This window comes from Salvelinus fontinalis, chromosome 27 (assembly GCF_029448725.1).
Source record: "Salvelinus fontinalis isolate EN_2023a chromosome 27, ASM2944872v1, whole genome shotgun sequence".
Taxonomy (NCBI): domain Eukaryota; kingdom Metazoa; phylum Chordata; class Actinopteri; order Salmoniformes; family Salmonidae; genus Salvelinus; species Salvelinus fontinalis.
The window spans coordinates 18977732-18999351 of record NC_074691.1 but is presented as its reverse complement, the minus strand read 5'-3'; the positions used below and the strand labels follow the sequence as shown (position 1 = coordinate 18999351).

Genomic DNA, 21620 nt, shown 5'->3' with positions numbered 1-21620 from the left:
TTTTAAGTGGATTTAACAAGTGACATCAATAAGGGATCATAGCTTTCAGCTGGATTCACCTGGTCAGTCTATGTCATGGAAAGAGCAGGTGTTCTTAATGTTTTTTCTACACTCAGTGTTTAGCCTAATAAGCAACTAATTCTAAAACACTGAGAAATATTGACATTTCATCAATTACAAATTACATGAACCTCCCCTGAACTAGATTTTAAAAATCTAAACCCTCACCCTGACAGAAATGCAAAAAGCATGACCCTCCCCAATTTTCCTCCAGGTCCCAATGATGTACATTTCAAACCATGCCTTACAGAAGGAAACAATGCTGTTTTCTTCTTCCTCCTCCTCCAAAACCTGCCATGACAGAGCTCTACCTCTCTGGACTTCAATTCAAAATCAGTAGTGGTAGAAAACCTCTAAATCGGATCACATTCATAAGTGCGTTGAAATCCGTAGCACAGTGAGTGAGGAAAGCAGGTTTCCCTGGGGTGAAACAGACTGTCAGTAAGACATATAACAAGGACAGAAATATGTTTATTAAGTCGATTTAAGCCACACAGGATACCTTTATCAGGATGTGAAACAGTGGTTATAATACTCTTCACAAAAAGTCAGGATCCATACAGATTTATTTTATCTAGCTTATTATTTCTTGAACCTTTATTGAACCAGGCGAGCCAGTTAAGAACAAATTCTTATTTACAATGACAGCCTGGCCGATACACACAAAGGAAAAACAATAGTAACAAACACTGAAAGCTGTCGTTGGCAGCTTATCAAAAATATTATTTATCATAATAGTATTATTGTCAATGACAATGTGTACTGCCCTTGGACCAATCATATTGATCAATCATTCAGCGCCTTTTTAATCCAATAGAAAACAGATGTACTTCAGCCCACCATCACAGATTAGGCATAGCCCCAGGAAATTGATTTGTTGTTTTGTATTTCCTTCCTGATAAGAGTTGTTTGTCGTGAGTGGACTGATGACTTAAAATAGCTTTAGTCAATCTAACAGACACTGTAATGATGTTTGAATAATACATAGTACATCACTCCATACAAAACCTGCTGTCTGTTCTAAATTACATTACAGGACTCAGAGAACAGACATTGAGAACACACTGTGCTGTGCTGAGAGCAGATAGTGTTCCTTCCTATTCAGCCCCCTAGTGTTGACATGTTGTACTACAACACCTGTTCTTTATGTATATTTAGGGGTCATTATATTTATTTGAAAGTGAAACACATACATTTAGTATTCTTTACAGACAGTATATGCTACAAGGCATAGACTCTAGCACAGTAAATGCAATGACAATGCCATCATGAGTTACACAGTACAATGAGTGTCAAGGGTCAATTCATTAATTTTGTCCAACATGAGACATTACATCCAGCCATTTATATTTATTCATCTTTCTTTTGGGCACAACACACACATACAGCTTTCAGTGAGCACATTTCAAGATAAGATGGCATCCACAAAGATTAGAAGGTGTGTATGCATGAGTGGCTGTTCTTATTCACACATTTGACTTCATACCTCTCAGTGTTGTACAGTATCTTTTACCAGAGGGTTCTGTGAAGCCAGCATGGTGAAATTAGAGCCTTATTACAAAGTAGTCAGAACCTATCCATGTGTATCTATGGCTCTGGGCATAGTCCTATTCCTGCCCCTACGGTGCATTGGTCTTTCAGAGTCTAAAAGGTCACGGGAACATCGAGGTCACCAAGAAGTAATCTGGTCTGGATCCACCTATCAGTGAGCCCCGGTGTGACCTCTGAACTCTGACCCTCTTGAACTGTTTCTGGTTCTGGTTCAGGTTCTGGTTGGAGTCAGAAGTGTTTGTCCCAGCCGGAGAACTCCTCGTCGGCCTTAGCCTGGTCGAAGGGGAAGCGGTCAAAGTTGATGTAGCATGGACCCTGGAGGACAAGGGGAGGGGCTCAGATCAGTGGCTGTCTGGGAATGACGTTGACACTGGATATGACACAGTGACTAAATGGCAACTACTTACCACTCAATCCGTACCTTGAACTTGTATTTGATCTTTATAAAGTGTGAAAAGCTGTTGCATGGAAATTGTGTTCACAAAAAAAGCAACAGCTGTTGCAGAGAAATTTCGTTTGACTCGTTGCGCTGTGGTGTTATGTCGATGCATCAGAACCTCTCGCAGCAGGTTTTCTCGCAGTGGTGGGGAACTTCGTTATAGACCACATATACTGTAAACTAATCATTTACCATTTGTAAACTACTTATCAACCCGTTTATAAATCCTTAGAAGTATACCTTAAATGTAAAGAGTTACCTATTGAGCTTCACATAGATACAAAAAGAAGATGTGCTGAGGCTAGACTGACCTTGTGTATGAGTCTGATTGTAGGAGCCTCCACCTGGCCCACACGAAGCTTGTGCCAATTCATACTACTGAACCACCTGGAGGGGAATACAGGAGAGGGGGATGAATCCTCATAAAAGAAAGGTGACTGACAGAAAAATGTACTGTACAGTGTATAGTACAACATTTACAACAGTTCCAACACCAATAAACACACACCGGACGGTTGGCTCCTCAACACACCGGACGGTTGGTTACCTGTGATGGCGGACATCTTTGATCCCATTCTTGGTGTTTCCCAGCCTCTGACCCGGCCGAGGTCTGTGGGCCACAACACAAACCATCAATAACCAATCAAAACAAGTATGAAAAAGAGTTATAACATCACACTATATCCTGCACCTAACACATCATCTCTAACCTGCACAGTTTACTGATGAGGGATTTGGCCCCCTCGCCCATGTAAGGGGGGAATTTGAGCAACCCATCCAAAATTTTAGGGTAGATCTTTGCAGGCTCGGAACTGGAAAATGGGGGGCTGAAAGGCAAAACAGTCCATTGGTAAAACAGTATTTTAGATAATCCGGTGTGTGTTTGTTGGTATTGGAACTGTTGTAAATGTTGTACTATACACTATACAGTAAATAATTCTGTCAGTCACCTTTCTTGTTTACTGAAATATCAAGCTGCTTTAACCCTTTCCGTGCTGATCTGTACAGTACCTCCCCACCAGCAGCTCATAGACCAGGATGCCCAGGGACCAGAAGTCAGCAGCGAAGTCGTGTCCCTGGTTCTGGATGATCTCTGGGGCCATGTACTCAGGAGTACCACAGAATGAGTAGGTCTTATCACCGTGAACTAACTCCTTAGCAAAACCAAAGTCCACCTACATGTAAAAACACACACATTCAAACATGCACGAATACACACACAGAGAGTTATCTGAATGCATGAACTCTTTAGCATCGCAAGCGATTGAATAGTTGAAGCAATGGAAGAGTAAAGAGTTGCCGGATGTTATTATTAACATATCACCCACCAGTTTGACGTAGCCGTTGGCATCCAGCATCAGATTCTCAGGCTTCAGGTCTCTGTACATGATGCCCTTCTTATGGAGGTAGGCATAGGCCTCTACTACACAGGCAGTGCAGAACACAGCAATGGGCTCATCGAAGCGACCACTGCCAAACACAGAGACAAAGCAGATAAATCTTCAACCTCAGTTGTGTATATCTTAATTTATACAACGGTGGGTTCTAATACTGAATGCTGATTGGTTAAAACCACATTCCAGACAGTGTCTATTCCACAAGTTACCACCGGCTAAATCTATGACTTTAAAATGCTTATTTACACTTCCATCTGACTGCGCAGTCCACTGTCTCATCAGCCCAGCCAGGCAATTTATAAACCTGATTTCCACTATAAAAAGCGTCCAGACATTATCTCACATTTCTTTTCGACTAACATTTAGTTTTCAATTGCGGAGATTTATATAAACCTTGCTGTTTGTCTCTCCCACATTTGCAACATTGTTTCCATATTCAAATTCAATTTCCAGCTGTCCCATAATAATGAACGTGTCAGGAGTTGGGACGATACAGACTGGCAGGCAGCGTTTCTCAGCCAGTCGAAATCATGAATAAGCTGGCATCATTTTTATGGATATATACAATGAAATGTCAATTGAAAAAAGGTCAAACGAAATGAAGTGCAGCTAGTTTGCAGTCTTTCCAGCTTCAGTTTGAAGTGACTGTGTTAGCTGTGTTGTTGGCTAGCTCCTCTGAACAACAGTTTCCTGATGAGTGAGCACATTTTCTATACCAGGCGAACTCACACCTCATTAGCTCATTGTTGTCACGATCGTGTGGCGGATTGATGGACCAAAACGCAGCTTTTGGAAAGTAAGCCATCTTCTTTTATTTTTTTAAAGATGACGAAAAATAAACACGACACGAAACACTTTAACAAAACGAACAAAACAACAAACGACCGTGAAGCTAAATAACGTTGTGCACTTACACACACAGGCTACAAACGTTCTGACATAGACAAACGTAAACTCACGAACAGGAACGGACATCGAAACATACGAACAGCCAAACAGCTCCAAAAGTGAATATATCGAACACAAACGAAGACATCACAGGAGACAATCACCCACAAACAAGCAGTGAAAATGCCCTACCTAAATATGACTCTTGATTAGAGGAAAATGCAAACCACCTGCCTCTAATCAAGAGCCATACCAGGCAAACCGAAACCAACATAGAAACAGATAACATAGACTGCCCACCCAAAACACATGCCCTGACCATAAACACATAAAAAACAACATAAAACAGGTCAGGACTGTTACAGTACCCCCCCCTCAAGATGCGCACGCCGGGCGCACAAGCACAAAGTCCAGGGGAGGGTCCGGGTGGGCAGTTGACCACGGTGGTGGTTCCGGCTCAGGACGCTGTCCCCATACCACCATAGTCACTCCCCTCTTCTGTCTACCCCCTCTAATGACCACCCTAACACTACCCTCCCCTAAATAAACAGCTAGCACCGGGACAAGGGGCAGCACTAGAACAAGGGGCAGCACCTGGATAAGGGGCAGCACCGGGACAAGGGGCAGCACCGGGACAAGGGGCAGCACCGGGACAAGGGGCAGCACCGGGACAAGGGGCAACACCGGGACAAGGGGCAGATCCCAGCTGAAGGACTCTGGCAGGTCCTGTTTGGACGGCTCTGGCAGGTCCATGCAGGCTGACGGCTCTCGACGCTCATGGCAGACTGACGGCTCTCTACGCTCATGGCAGGCTGACGGCTCTCGACGCTCATGGCAGGCTGACGGCTCTTGACGCTCATGGCAGGCTGACGGCTCTCGACGCTCATGGCAGGCTGACGGCTCTCGACGCTCATGGCAGGCTGACGGCTCTCGACGCTCATGGCGCTCTGACGGCTCTCGACGCTCATGGCGCTCTGACGGCTCTGGCTGCTCATGGCTCTCTGACGGCTCTGGCTGCTCATGGCTCACTGACGGCTCTGGCTGCTCATGGCTCACTGACGGCTCTGGCTGCTCATGGCTCACTGACGGCTCTGGCTGCTCATGGCTCTTTGACGGCTCTGGCTGCTCATGGCTCTCTGACGGCTCTGGCTGCTCATGGCTCTCTGACGGCTCTGGCTGCTCATGGCTCTCTGACGGCTCTGGCTGCTCATGGCTCTCTGACGGCTCTGGCTGCTCATGGCTCGCTGGCGGCTCTGGCTGCTCATGGCTCGCTGGCGGCTCTGGCTGCTCATGGCTCGCTGGCGGCTCTGGCAGATCCTGTCTGGTTGGCGGCTCTGGCAGATCCTGTCTGGTTGGCGGCTCTGGCAGATCCTGTCTGGTTGGCGGCTCTGGCAGATCCTGTCTGGTTGGCGGCTCTGGCAGATCCTGTCTGGCTGACGGCTCTAGCGGCTCCTGTCTGGCTGACGGCTCTAGCGGCTCCTGTCTGGCGGATGGCTCTGTAGGCTCATGGCAGACGGGCGGCTTTGCAGGCTCATGGCAGACGGGCGGCTTTGCAGGCTCATGGCAGACGGATGGCTCAGACGGCGCTGGGGAGACGGATGGCTCAGATGGCGCTGGAGAGACGGATGGCTCAGATGGCGCTGGGGAGACGGATGGCTCAGATGGCGCTGGGGAGACGGATGGCTCAGATGGCGCTGGGGAGACGGATGGCTCAGATGGCGCTGGGGAGACAGATAGCTCTGTAGGGAGGAGAAGGAGAGACAGCCTGGTGCGTGGTCTAGGCACCGGCTGCGCTGGAGAGGAGGAAACAGCAGGAGAGAGAACCCGGAGAGACAGCCTGGTACGGGGGGCTGCCACCGGAGGACTGGTACATGGAGGTGGCACCGGATATACCGGACCGTGAAGGAGGACACGTGCTCTTGAGCACCGAGCCTCCCCAACCCTACCAGGTTGAATGAACCCCGTAGCCCTGCCAGTGCGGCGAGGTGGAATAGCCCGCACTGGGCTATGCAGGCGAACCGGGGACACCACCTGTAAGGCTGGTGCCATGTACACCGGCCCGAGGAGACGTACTGGAGACCAGCTACGTTGGGCCGGCTTCATGGCACCCGGCTCGATGCCCAACCTAGCCCTCCCAGTGCGGCAAGGTGGAATAGCCCGCACTGGGCTAAGCACGCGTACTGGGGACACCGTGCGCTCTACCGCATAACACGGTCTCTTACCAGTACGACGCCTTCTACCTCCACGGTAAGCACGGGGAGTTGGCTCGGGTATCCTACCCGGCTTTGCCACACTCCTCGTGTGCCCCCCCCCCAAGAAATTTTTGGGTCTTACTCACGGGCTCCCAACCGCGTCGTCGCGCTGCCTCCTCATACCAGCGCTCCTGGGCTGTGGCTGCCCTCTTCTCCTCCTTAGGACGGCGATATTCCCCTGGTTGAGCCCAAGGTCCTCTACCGTCCAAGATCTCCTCCCAAGTCCAGAAATCCTTATTGCTCCGTCGAGCATTCCCATACCGCTTGGTCTCTGTATTTTGGTGGGTGATTCTGTCATAGCTGTCGCTCTCCTCATCCTCGGAAGAGGTGAGGAGAGAAGGATCTTCGGACCAAAATGCGGAGTCAGGGAAATAAGCCATCTTTATTTTATAAATACGATGGTCACGTAACAAAACAAAACACTTTCAAAACTACAAAATAACAAAACGACGTACAACGGAACCTGAACATAAACTTACATAGACAAACGTAAACTCACGAACAGGAACGGACATCGAAACATACGAACAGCCAAACAGCTCCAAAAGTGAATATATCGAACACAAACGAAGACATCACAGGAGACAATCACCCACAAACAAGCAGTGAAAATGCCCTACCTAAATATGACTCTTGATTAGAGGAAAATGCAAACCACCTGCCTCTAATCAAGAGCCATACCAGGCAAACCGAAACCAACATAGAAACAGATAACATAGACTGCCCACCCAAAACACATGCCCTGACCATAAACACATAAAAAACAACATAAAACAGGTCAGGACTGTTACAATTGTTATGGATGTATCCAAATAAATGTCACTAGAAAACTGCTTAAACAAATGCAAAGGCAGCTACTGTTGTTATTCTGGCTGCACTGTTTGACGTTGTTGGCTAGCTAGCAAGCAAGGGATAACAACGTTGCCAGCCAGTATGGCAATGGAACATTTAGAACAAATGACTAGGTCGCATTCATAGATATAGAACAAACAGACTGAACGACTGGGTTGCATCCATAGATATAGATCAAAAAGACTGAACTACTGGGTTGCGTCTCTGTCAACCGAACCGATAGAACGAACGACGAGCCGGTTTGTGTAGCAACCATAGATTTGTGTCGGGACTATATCTTGTGGAAGGATGAAATAGTATGAATAAACAAAATAAAGTTTAAATGAAAATATGTCAATCATTATTTGAATATGTTGGTAACCCGTTGTATAAAAGTGATGCCCTTGAAGCCAGTCTTTGGAGGATATATTAGCCGACCCTCAATTTCGTCTCGGGCCTAACAACACCCATGATGATAAATCCTCAAACTCCAGCTTTTCAGACATGATCACCTAAAAGTAGACTTAGTCAGCAATGTTTGCTCACACTTCTTTGAGCTTGGTCCAGATCTCTCCACCTGCACAGAACTCCATAATCATGTAGATGTAGCGAGTGTCTTTGAAGGCATAATGGAGCCTGAACCGTGAGAGAGAGATAACACAGGGTTAAATATGGTACAGTATCCTCAGTACTCCTGGACCTTGAGGGCCACAGCAGTGTCTGATGTTTTTCCCTTCTCCCTTGGTACTTTAGTGATTAATGAATACCATCGATTGATAAGGGGACAAAGAGGGTTAACGTGTTAACTTAGATGATGGTTGGACATTAAAGGTTAGAGGTCAGGGGTCACCTACCCCCACAGTCTTAATAAATACCATCAATTGACAAGGGGACAAAGAGGGTTAAAGGGTTATTGTAGATTATGATGGTTGAAGGTTAAGGGGATACCTAGTCAGTTGCACAACTGAATGCCTTCAACCGAAATGTGTCTTCCACATTTAACCCAACCCCTCTGAATTAAAGAGGTGCAGTGGGCTGCCTTAATCAACATTATCGGTACAGTTGTTGTTGGGGGTTAACTGCCTTGCTCAACGGCAGATCGGCAGATTTGTCAACGTTGCCGGCTCAGGGATTCGAAAGAGCAATCTTAACCGCTAGGCTACAGTACCTGCCACCTAGCCCCACAGTCACCTGACGATGAAGTCACTCTGGATGGCTTTGAGGATCCTCTTCTCAAACAGGACGTGCTCCTCCTGTTGCTTAGCAACAATGTGCTTCTTACTGACCCGCTTCATGGCAAAGTACTTCCCATGGTGCAGCGTGGTCACCTGGGGAAAACAACAAAAACAGTTATAAACTTTGGCTCTAAAAAGAGCCGTTTCACTTTGAATTTGGCTTTCAAGCACCTTAAAGGGGACAGTAAACTTTCATCAGTTAGTTTCAGCCACTAACTATCCCTATAAATAGCCAAACACTACAACAACACCAAACACATGTACCAGTTCAACGCGACCAAATCCTCCCACTCCGAGGGTGACAGGTTCTCCCTGGTAACGCCCCTCCTGGTACAGTACAGGGATCAGGTCCTTCAACCTCAGAGAGGAACTAGGACTGGTCTTCTCTGGAGCATCTGGCTCCTCCAGGAACTTAGAGCTGATGGTGGACCACAGACTACAGTTAGACTGCTTGACTAGAGTGGTAAATATAGAACTAAAAGGACTAGAGTGTCTTTGTACTCACTCATCATGGAGCTCCAGGTGTTCAATGGGGATCGTCTCCTCAAACACCCTGGAGGGGGAACATAACAGACCATCAATCAATCAATCAATCCATAAACTAACCGATCAAGAAATCAAATTTGAATTGTTCAGACTCACTCCTTATCGATGGAGAAGCAGGTAACAGGGCCCAGAGCAGTGCAGGTTGCAGTCCTCAGGATCTCACTGTAGGTTATATACAGATCCACACATAATGAGCAGCCACACTAGCTACTACTGCACACCAAGGCCCTTTTATTGTACAACAGCAAGTTTCTTTATAACTTTACTGTAGGTACTAATGTATCCATGGTTACCGTATGAGGGCCAATTCCCCGAAATGCTCCCCTTTGCCCATCCTGCGAATCTGTTTCTGCTGCGTGTTCACCTTTTTAGTCACCTGGACCTGAGGGCAGACACACGCACACACACTCGTTTTTGTCCTCAAGGCCAGATGCATTTGATAAGCAATTCGGCACCAGTATGGCATTGAAAAGAGAGCTGTGCAAATAAAGTTAAACTGACAGACGGGTCAAAAGGTTGAATTTGGCAATAAACAGATCGGTTGGTAAGCACAGGTAAGAGTATTGTAGATGCCAATCCTCCACTAGCGTAGTTAGTTGTTGTTCCCTATGATCATCAAACAAGGGGTGTACAGAAACAGTGTTTTGGATCACAGTAGCCACCAAACATGTCCCCGTTACTGTACCTCTCCTTTAAGGATGATGTAGAACGTGTTGCCCTCTTCCCCCTCACGCACAATGACATCATTGTTCTGGTACTTCACCTAAAATAAACAGATTTTATATGGGATTTGTATGTTAATGCTCTGGAAAAACAATCTAGCATAGGAGAGGTGTGTAAAATGGCTGAGCACAAACCTCCTCCATGGAGTCAATGATCTTAGAGAGCTGAACGTCATTCAGGGTGTTCAGAGTCCGAGACCTGATAGGTAAGCATATAAGAGCAGAACTAGCAGTGTGCATGTGTGTGTGACCAAGAGAGTATGACCAAGTATGTAAGTCATGAGGTTAAGTGTGTAAACTCACGTCTTCAAGAAGCCAATTATCTGTTCACGTTTCTTCTTGGACTTGTTGGTCATGATGGTTCTGTACGTCTGTCTCTCCATACACCAGAGACTCACCACTGTTTTAGCTACGATGGGGAGTGAGGCGGACAATTTATTCATAACAACAAGCAATATTAATTTCAGCGCACACGCACAGTACAGGCAGTACACGTAGTTAGTTACAGTGGGGCAAAAAAGTATTTAGTCAGCCACCAATTGTGCAAGTTCTCCCACTTAAAACGATGAGAGAGGCCTGTAATGTATCATAGGTACACTTCAACTATGGCAGACAAAATGAGAAAAGAAAATCCAGAAAATCACATTGTAGGATTTTTAAAGAATTTATTTGCAAATTATGGTGGAAAAGAAAAATTGGATCAATAACAAAAGTTTATCTCAATACTTTGTTATATACCCTTTGTTGGCAATGACAGAGGTCAAACGTTTTCTGTAAGTCTTCACAAGGTTTTCACACACTGTTGCTGGTATTTTGGCCCATTCCTCCATGCAGATCTCCTCTAGAGCAGTGATGTTTTGGGGCTGTTGCTGGGCAACACAGACTTTCAACTCCCTCCAAAGATTTTCTATGGGGTTGAGGTCTGGAGACTGGCTAGGCCACTCCAGGACCTTGAAATGCTTCTTACGAAGCCACTCCTTCGTTGCCCAGGCGGTGTGTTTGGGATCATTGTCATGCTGAAAGACCCAGCCACGTTTCATCTTCAATGCCCTTGCTGATGAAAGGAGGTTTTCACTCAAAATCTCACAATACATGGCCCCATTCATTCTTTCCTTTACACGGATCAGTCGTCCTGGTCCCTTTTCAGAAAAACAGCCCCAAAGCATGATGTTTCCACCCCCATGCTTCACAGTAGGTATGGTGTTCTTTGGATGCAACTCAGCATTCTTTGTCCTCCAAACACGACGAGTTGAGTTTTTACCAAAAAATTATATTTTGGTTTCATCTGACCATATGACAGTCTCCCAATCTTCTTCTGGATCAACCAAATGCTCTCTAGCAAACTTCAGACGGGCCTGGACATGTACTTGCTTAAGCAGGGGGACACGTCTGGCACTGCAGGATTTGAGTCCCTGGCGGCGTAGTGTGTTACTGATGGTAGGCTTTGTTACTTTGGTCCCAGCTCTCTGCAGGTCATTCACTAGGTCCCCCCGTGTGGTTCTGGGATTTTTGCTCACCGTTCTTGTGATCATTTTGACCCCACGCGGTGAGATCTTGCGTGAAGCCCCAGATCGAGGGAGATTATCAGTGGTCTTGTATGTCTTCCATTTCCTAATAATTGCTCCCACAGTTGATTTCTTCAAACCAAGCTGCTTACCTATTGCAGATTCAGTCTTCCCAGCCTGGTGCAGGTCTACAATTTTGTTTCTGGTGTCTTTGGTCTTGGCCATAGTGGAGTTTGGAGTGTGACTATTTGAGGTTGTGGACAGGTGTCTTTTATACTGATAATAAGTTCAAACAGGTGCCATTAATACAGGTAACGAGTGGAGGACAGAGGAGCCTCTTAAAGAAGAAGTTACAGATCTGTGAGAGCCAGAAATCTTGCTTGTTTGTAGGTGACCAAATACTTATTTTCCACCATAATTTGCAAATAAATTCATTAAAAATCCTACAATGTGATTTTCTGGATTTTTTTTTCTCATTTTGTCTGTCGTTGAAGTGTACCTCTGATGAAAACAGGCCTCTCATCTTTTTAGTGGGAGAACTTGCACAATTGGTGGCTGACTAAATACTTTTTTGCCCCACTGTATTGTGTACCACTCAATAGTCAAGTTCTATAGCATCTCACCTTTGACTGTGGCAGTGCGTTTGCAGTTATACAGAATAGCCAACTCTCCGAAGACATCCCCACAGGTCAGGGTTCGAAGGTTACGACCTGCTTGACTGACATATAGCTCACCCTCTGAATGTGGAGAAGGAGGGGAGAGGGGGGACATTGAGGGGTGAGGGGTGAGGGTTATTGTTTAATTGGGAATAATAATCAGGTGTACAGTAGCAACACCGAGCAATGTTTTAGAGAAATTCACACATACCTGCAACGATGTACATACTGTCTCCCTCACTACCCTCCTTGATGACATCATTTCCTGGTTTGAAGTCGATGGCCACCAGGAGCTCCACCATCATGGTGATCTGCTCATCGTCAAGGCGACTCAGGAAGTCGTTCTTCTGGATGGCCATGACGATCAGACTTGTCTCGCTGCGGAAGGAGGCATCACACCACCATACAGTACTGGTGTCACATAACTCATGCATAGCCTTTGCCAATCATGCATACCCCTAGCCAATCACCTGACGGTCTTCTTGACTTTGGTCTTCATGATCTCCAGCTGCTCCTCTGGGATTGGCTCAGGGGCCATGACAGCCGCTCGGCTCTTCCTGACCTCCGGTTCCCCTTCATTACTACTCCTCTGAGCAGGGAAATCTGGGATATATAGACACCACACACAGGAAATTAGGGTTAATATACATGATGTTCTATGGTTAGTGATCTGACACAAAATGGCTGCCATTCGTCACCCAGGGGGTTGCCATAGTCACATGAATCCCCTTGCCTAGGTCATGGTAATGACTGTGAAGGTCCTGCAGCAACTTCTCCTTCTCCTGCAGTCTTCTCTCTGGAGGTGACAGGAGAGCATTGTATTGGTTGGGATAAATGTGTTTTAAATCATGGTTGATTTCATGGCTGCAGTCTTTGTTGTGGTCAATCATGTTCATATGGTCTTGATCTAAGTTATGCTTGCGGTCATGGTAGTCATGGTCGTGATCTAAGTTATGCTTGTGGTCATGGTAGTCATGGTCGTGATCTAAGTTATGCTTGTGGTCGTGGTAGTCATGGTCGTGATCTAAGTTATGCTTGTGGTCATGGTAGTCATGGTCGTGATCTAAGTTATGCTTGCGGTCATGGTAGTCATGGTCGTGATCTAAGTTATGCTTGTGGTCATGGTAGTCATGGTCGTGATCTAAGTTATGCTTGTGGTCATGGTAGTCATGGTCGTGATCTAAGTTATGCTTGCGGTCATGGTAGTCATGGTCGTTATCTAAGTTATGCTTGCGGTCGTGGTAGTCATGGTCGTGATCGTACCTAGGTCCTTGTTGTGGTTGTGCAGCTCCTGGTTGATCAGGGTCTGTTTCTCCAGCTGCTGCCTCAGCTCCTCTACCTGGCCCTCCATGGCTGAAGGGAGAGGTGTAGGCATGTGAGAGGAGTCACAGGAAGGTAAACACATGAACATGAAAGCATACACATGAAATATAAGCACATTTGCACATTCATTCACACTCATAAAAGCTGCACAAAACATGCATGCACACACAAACAGTATGCCCAGTATCTGTCATTAAATTGGCACACAGTCAGTTCTCAGCGAGAGGTCTACACTGTGATCATGAATAATGGACACTAATGATGGGCTGCCAGCTAGGGGCACTGTGAATACTGTACCACCCTGGGAAGACATCTCATATGGAACCTGTTATCACTAACCCAAGCCTTGTTGGTCATTTATTGATGGTCACTACCACCTGCCAATATTTTGTGACTCTATTATATGCGTACCCCTGGTAGTCTCACAAGTCAGACAATTGTTTTGGGAATCGAAGCTACCTTTAGTGTGTGTGTGCAGGCATGAATTTAAACTGGTGCATGTCTTAAAAACACATCCACTCTCTCATGGTAGCACAAAATGTCTGTGTTTTCTTGAACGTGTGTGTCTGTGCATATACATGTAGCAACCCCCTCCAATGTCAATAATCTCCCTGGGCCTGGGAACACAGATCCTTGCTTGCATGTCCATGAGCACACACGCACATATGGACACACACACACACACACACACCTGTGAAGAAAAAATACTACCCAACTGATGTTTCCATTGACCAGTTAGCACTGATTGTGAGGGGCTTCACCATTTTATTTTTGTGGTCATTTTTAAACTGTTTTGTTCTCTGTTGACAGAGCACACATTTGTTGACAGAGCAAACAAAGCACAAGGTTAGCCTAGCAATTAGCTTAGCACACACATCCACATCATGTCAGCGATTAGGTGAATGGATAAGGCGGAGTCAGGCGCAGGACACAGGTATGAGTAATAACAAGAGAATTTACTCAAAAATTAAGCAATGTTCCAAAAAGAAAAAACACAAATATCCAGAGCACAAAAATAACGAAACCACATGACAACGACAATCACGCACAAAACAGAAAGGGAAGCCAGAGTTAAATAAGGAACATTGATTATGGAATGGAAACCAGGTGTGTATGATAAAGACAAAACAAAACGAAAATGAAACATGGATTGGTGGCGACTAGAAAGCCGGTGGCGTCAACCGCCGAACGCCGCCCGAACAAGGAGAGGGACTAACTTCGGCCGAAGTCGTGACACATCAATACAAACTGAGCCAGGGTTAGCCTAACGCCCTCACTTCACGTGACCCCAATTACCTTTCCTTCACCCTGAACATTGGACAGGGCAGAGATTAGGCGTGGTGTTACAGATTCTAAAGTCACCCAGCAGACAACTAACAACAATATAGGAGATAAAGAGACTATATTTTCCACTCTGTAATTAAAGACAAAACTATTTCATTTCTAAATGGAATTGGTTAAATGTAAAGTGCATGTCAGTCATGTTGCAACAAACTTCTTGCTGATTTTCACTTCAGGCTCTTCTTACCCATGACAATTAAGGTAGGGCAATTGTCAATAATATAGCTTTCTAGGAGTGCAGCCATTCTACAAAAACACTCAAATGGGACAGATTGGGATAATGACCTCCAATACCTGGGTTAACCATTGAGAAATGATTATCTCACATAAAATCTACTGGCCCCCAAGCCAGTCACTACAATCACAACTCGGCCGATTAAAATGAAATGCATGTTATTGCAACTGAGCTCTGATGTAGCTCCAACAGGTCTCATTTTGGCTCAGAGACATTGATTCTACAAGGGAAAAGACTTCGGTCAGACTCACCTGTAGGCTGTGTAGAGAGGTGGGGTAGGAAAGAGCGTGAGTCTGTGTAGCTGCTACAGTTCCTACAGGGATCTTCATATGAGGCTCAGGACCTTCCTCCAGCACTCCGTAAATCCACTGATACGGTAAAGTATTGAAGGTCCTGTATCAGGTTGTCTCCATCTGAAGGGGTAACTTGATCTAAATGCTCCTAGGCCACATGCAGAGTCCACTCATTTGTACAGACACAAACACATTCCTCTCCCTCACTCCCCTCTTTTTGACCTCACATAGGTCCCTCTATGCCTCTACTCTTACTGCTCTCTCTCTCTCTTTCCCTCTATCTCTCTCCTTTTCTTCCTCTCCCTCTCTCTCCTTATCCGTCTGCTCAACAGCTCCAGAGTGTTGGATCATTAACCAGACCCCCGAGGCTCCTCCTATTACACCAGGTAGAGGAAGACGGGGGAACCAAGGAGGAGGAGGAACAGGAGGAATGACGGGTGGGGAGGGGGAGGGAGTAGGGATGGGTGGGGAGGGGGGTGTTTGAGAGGGCAGAGACTCAGGGAGGTGGATGTAAAGAGGGCCAGGGAAAAAGAAGATGGAGGTGAAGGGGGGAAATTAGGGAGGGCAGAGGAGTGTGGAACAGGGGGATGAAGGAGAAAGGGATACTCCTCATACTCCTTCAAAACACCCATGAATACACAGTCCTTGACACAGGGGATGTGAGAGTGGTTCCCACATGAAAAAAATACTATAGTATACTATGGTATAAATACTATAGTAATTACTGTAGTGTTTTTGTGGATTTTACTGCAGTATACTGTAGTATTTACAAGTAACTATAGTATAAATACTGTACTAAAACAAAACTAGTACTGTATACGATAATCAAATCAAATCAAAATGTATTTGTCACGTGCTCCGAATACAACAGGTGTACAACTTACAGTGAAATGCTTACTTACAGGCACAAACAAACAGTGCGATTTTTAAGTTAAAAAATGGTATTAGGTGAACAATAGATATGTAAAGAAATAAAAACAACAGTAAAAAGACAGTGAAAAATAACAGTAGCGAGGCTATATGCAGTAGAGAGGCTATATACAGGCACCAATTAGTCGGGCTAATTGAGGTAGTATGTACATGTAGGTATGATTAAAGTGACTATGCATATATGATAACCAGAAAGTGGCGGTAGCGTAAAAGAGGGGTTGGCGGGTGGTGGGTGGCGGGACACAATGCAGATAGTCCGGGTAGCCAATGTGTGGGGGCACCGGTTAGTCGGGCTAATTAAAGGAGTATGTTATGAATGTATAGTTAAAGTGACTATGCATATAAGATAAACAGAGAGTAGCAGCAGCGTAAAAGAGGGGTGTGGGGGGGGGGGCGGGCAATGCAAATAGTCCGGGTAGCCATTTGATTACTTGTTATATCTGTCTTATGGCTTGGGAGTAAAAACTGTTGAGAACGCTCTGGTACCGCTTGCCATGCGGTAATAGAGAGAACATTCTATGACTGGGGTCTTTGAGAATTTTTAGGGCCTTCCTCTGACACCGCCTGGTGTAGAGGTTCTGGATGGCAGGCAGCTTAGCCCCAGTGATGTACTGGGCCGTACTGGGCCTCTGTAGTGCCTTGCGGTCGGAGGTCGAGCAGTTGCCATACCAGGCAGTGATGCAACCAGTCAGGATGCTCTTGATGGTGCAGCTGTAGAACCAATGTTGTGTCGTCTGCAAACTTAACGATGGTGTTGGAGTTGTGCCTGACCACGCAGTCATGGGTGAACAGGGAGTACAGGAGGGGACTGAGCACGCACCCCTGAAGGGCTCCAGTGTTGAGGATCAGCGTGGCGGATGTGTTGCTACCTACCCTCACCACCTGGGGACGGCCCGTCAGGAAGTCCAGGATCCAGTTGCAGAGGGAGGTGTTTAGTCCCAGGATCCTGAGCTTAGTGATGAGCTTTGAGGGTACTTTGGTGTTGAACGCTGAGCTGTAGTCAATGAATAGCATTCTCACGATGGTGTTCCTTTTGTCCAGGTGGGAAAGGGCAGTGTGGAGTACAATAGAGATTGCATTATCTGTGGATCTGTTTGGGCGTTATGCAAATTGGAGTGGGTCTAGGGTTTCTGGGATAGTGATAGGTTGATCCCAGGAAGTGTCACAGTCGGCCGTGACCGGGAGACCCATGAGTCAGCGCACAATTGGCCCAGTTAAGCGAGCAGTGTGTCAAGAAGCAGTGCGGCTTGCAGGGTTGTGTTTCGGAGGAGGCATAGCTCTCAACCTTCGCCTCTCCCCAGTCCGTACAGGAGTTACAGTGATGGGACAAGTCTGTAACTACCAATTGGCTATCATGAAAAGGGGTTAAAAGTACACACACAAAAAAAGTGTGGTGTTTTTGCGGACTATAGTGTTTTTGCAGACATTACTGTATGATTTACTATAGTATCCTACGGTACACCACAATATTCTATAGTAAGTACTACACATGATCGAGGGATACTACAGTGTGTAGGAAGGGATAAATTGTGGTGTAGATATTGTGGGGTACAAACAGTAGATGAGGTTCCAAGGGGTCCTCCCCAGAAAATCTTTTTGAAACTTTTCCTGCAATTCTACCCAGTTTGACATGACTTATTATGCCTCTCTTGATGGGTATTTTGAGGGGTACAGTTGAAGTCGGAAGTTTACATACACTTAGATTGGAGTCACTAAAACTCGTTATTCAACCACTCTACAAATTTCTTGTTAACAAACTATAGTTTTGGCAAGACGGTTAGGACATCTACTTTGTGCATGACACAAGTCATTTTTCCAATAATTGTTAACAGACAGAATATTTCACTTATAATTCACAGTATCACAATTCCAGTGTGTTAGAAGTTTGCATACACTAAGTTGACTGTGCCTTTAAACAGCTTGTAAAATTCCAGAAAATTATGTCATGGCTTTAGAATGTTCTGATAGGCTAATTGACATACATTTGAGTCAATTGGAGGTGTACCTGTGGATGTATTTCAAGGCCTACCTTCAAACTCAGTGCCTCTTTGCTTGACATCATGGGAAAATCAAAAGAAATCAGCCAAGACCTCTGAAAAAAATTGTAGACCTCCACAAGTCTAGTTCATCCTTGGGAGCAATTTCCAAAAGCCTGAAGGTACCGCGCTCATCTGTACAAACAATAGTACGCAAGTATAAACACCATGGGACCACGCAGCCATCATACCGCTCAGAGATGCTCGCCTCCCTACCACTGAGGAAGTACAGTTCCCGCTCAGCCCAGTCAAAACTGTTCGCTGCTCTGGCCCCCCAGTGGTGGAACAAACTCCCTCACGACGCCAGGACAGCGGAGTCAATCACCACCTTCCGGAGACACCTGAAACCCCACCTCTTTAAGGAATACCTAGGATAGGATAAAGTAATCCTTCTGACCCCCCCCCCCCCCCCCCCCTTAAAAGATTTAGATGCACTGTTGTAAAGTGGCTGTTCCACTGGATGTCATAAGGTGAATGCACCAATTTGTAAGTCGCTCTGGATAAGAGCGTCTGCTAAATGACTTAAATGTAATGTAAATGTAGATGACCGTTCTTTGATGCGAAAAGTGAAAATCAATCCCAGACCTTGTGAAGATGCTGGAGGAAACCGGTATGAAAGTATCTATAAACACAGTAAAGCGAGTCCTGTATCGACATAACCTGAAAGGCCACTCAGCAAGGAAGAAGCCACTGCTTCAAAACCGCCATAAAAAGTCAGACTATGGTTTGCAACTGCACATGGGGACAAAGATCGTACTTTTTGGAGAATTGTCCTCTGGTCTGATGAAACAAAAATAGAACTGTTTGGCCATAGTTGTCACGTTCTCACCTTTATTTCCTTTGTTTTGTCTTTATTTAGTATGGTCAGGGCGTGAGTTGGGGTGGCCAGTCTATGTGTGTATTTCTATGTTTTCCTATTTCTGTGTTTGGCCTGATATGGTTCTCAATCAGAGGCAGGTGTTTTGTGTTGTCTCTGATTGGGAACCATATTTAGGTAGCCTGTTTTGTGTTGGGTTTTGTGGGTGGTTGTCTTCAGTCTTCGTGTGTCTGCACCAGACAGAACTGTTTCGGTTTTTCACATTTGTTGTTTTTTGTATTTTGAGTGTTCACTTTTTATTAAACAATTACCACGCTGCACATTGGTCCTCCGATCCTTCTAACTTCTCCTCCTCTGACGAGGAGGAAGACGAAAGCCGTTACAATAGTGACCATAATTATGTTTGGAGGAAAAAGGGGGATGCTTGCAAGCCGAAGAACACCATCCCAATCATGAAGCACGGGGATGGCAGCATCATGTTGCTGCTGCAGGAGGGACTGGTGTACTTCACAAAATAGGTGGCATCATGAGGGAGGAAAATTATGTGGATATATTGAAGCAACATCTCAAGACATCAGTCAGGAAGTTAAAGCTTGGTCGCAAATGGGTCTTCCAAATGGACAATAACCCCAAGCATACTTCCAAAGTTGTGGCAAAATGGCTTAAGAACAACAAAGTCAAGGTATTGGGGTGGCCACAAAGCCCTGACCTCAATCCTTTAGAAAATTTGTGGGCAGAACTGAAAAAGTGTGTGCGAACAAGGAGGCCTACAAACCTGACTCAGTTACACCAGCTCTGTCAGGAGGAATGGGCCAAAATTCACCCAACATATTGCGGGAAGCTTGTGGAAGGCTTCCCAAAATGTTTGCCCCAGTTAAACAATTTAAAGGCAATGCTACCAAATACTAGTTGAGTGTATATAAACTTCTGACCCACTGGGAATTTGATGAATGAAATAAAAGGTGAAATAAATCATTCTCTCTACTATTATTCTGACATTTTACATTCTTAAAATAAAGTGGTAATCCTAACTGACCTAAGACAGGGAATTGTTACTAGGATTAAATGTCAGGAACTGTGGAAAAACTGAGTTTAAATGTATTTGGCTAAGGTGTATGTAAACTTCCGACTTCAACTGTATATGAGGGCGATTTTGAAAACACAATGTAAGTGGAACGATAAGTTAAATGATCTCCAACTAGTGGTGAAAAAGTACCCAATTGTCATATTTGAGTAAAAGTAAAGATATCTTAACTGAAAATGACTCAAGTAAAATTGAAAGTCACCCAATAAAATTCTACCTGTGTAACTATAGTTTTAAAGTATTTGGTTTTAAATATACTTAAGTATCAAAAGTAAATGTAATTGCTAAAACTTAAGTATCAAAAGTAAAATTAAAAGTATAAATCATTTAAAATTCCTTATATTAAGAAAACCAGATGGCAGTATTCTTGTTTTTTATTTATTTACAGATAGCCATAACTGACAAACGAAGCGTTTGTGTTTAGTGAGTCCACCAGATCAGGGGCAGTAGGGAGGACCAGGGATGTTCTCTTGATAAGTGTGTGAATTGAACCTTTTTCTTGACCTGCTAAGCATTCAAAATGTAACAAGTACTTTTGGGTGTCAGGGTAAATGTATGGAGTAAAAAGTATATTATTGTCTTTAGGAATGTAGTGAAGTAAAGGTAAAAGTTGTCAAAAAGAAAAATAGTAAAGTACAGATAACTCAAAATGTATTTTTCCTTAAGTACTTTACACTAAAAATAAACTTGGTGTTTGTTTATTTGGTCCATTGCTGATATAGTTCCACATCTTTTTTGCATGTCAGCAATCAAGTTTTCAAGATAAATAACTTTCACAATAGAGAAATAGAGCCGGTATGATGCATAACGCAGCCTTATGTGATGCAAAATGCATCATACCAGCTGTATTTCTGTATTTTGAAAGTTATACATCTTGAAAACTTGATTGCTGACAAGCAAAACATTTAAGGACTATATCAAAAGATGGTTTTAACTAAAATGTTTTTGAAGGAAAACTATTCCACTCATATTGTAATTAATTATAGGTCATAATTTAAAGAAATCTGTAAACACTGGACTGTGCTTACCGTTCTCAGCGTCCATCAAAAACAAATCCGGTGAAATGACGCCAACACATACTGGAGGAGTTACTGGCTAGCTACAACTGGCTAGTTTAGCTAACAAACTGGCTACAGAGAAAGAGGAGGAATGAAAAGATTTTTGTTTCCAAAGTCCACCTTTAAAGATAATTTCTTGCAATTCTACACATTTTGCCATAGCATAAGAACAGGTCATAGGCAATCTGGGAGATCCCTGACCTCCAGGGACTTTTTATTTAACTAATACATGATTTCCCCCGTGGAAACCTATGGTGTGTAGTATATTATTCTACAATATACCACTGTACAGTTTACTATACAATTCTATAAAAGCACTGTAGTATTGTATAGTAAATTGTAGTGTTTTTTCATGTGGGCTAAAACAGATTAATATCCACATTGTATCAGCACTAAAATGTGCCAGAGCAGGTTTTAAAGA

At 44.7% G+C, this 21620-nt stretch overlaps 1 protein-coding gene across 1 annotated transcript; it reads right to left on the bottom strand.

Moving 5' to 3' along the window:
- Positions 1-513: 513 nt before the first annotated feature.
- LOC129825235 (cGMP-dependent protein kinase 1-like) lies at positions 514-15603 on the bottom strand. The gene is made up of 21 exons (XM_055885155.1): positions 15233-15603; positions 13346-13435; positions 12816-12878; positions 12553-12685; positions 12294-12460; positions 12050-12163; positions 10225-10330; positions 10057-10120; positions 9885-9962; positions 9493-9581; positions 9296-9361; positions 9159-9206; positions 8918-9071; positions 8610-8746; positions 7965-8054; positions 3379-3520; positions 3062-3225; positions 2761-2877; positions 2598-2660; positions 2362-2437; positions 514-1926 (listed from the first exon to the last, which is right to left on the bottom strand). Exons 2-21 carry the CDS (start codon positions 13431-13433, stop codon positions 1840-1842), a joined length of 2046 nt encoding a protein of 681 aa, XP_055741130.1. The 5' UTR covers positions 13434-13435; positions 15233-15603; the 3' UTR covers positions 514-1839.
- Between the last annotated feature and the right edge of the window lie 6017 nt (positions 15604-21620).

Bases quoted from the DNA above. Each gene is read 5' to 3' on its own strand.
- LOC129825235 (XM_055885155.1), bottom strand. From the start codon at position 13,433: ATGGAGGGCCAGGTAGAGGAGCTGAGGCAGCAGCTGGAGAAACAGACC. The intron at 9,582-9,884 runs GTACAGTAACGG...GTCTGCCCTCAG, and splicing joins ACATCATCCTTAAAGGAGAG to GTCCAGGTGACTAAAAAGGT. The intron at 9,207-9,295 runs GTGAGTCTGAAC...TTCCCCCTCCAG, and splicing joins TGCTTCTCCATCGATAAGGA to GGTGTTTGAGGAGACGATCC.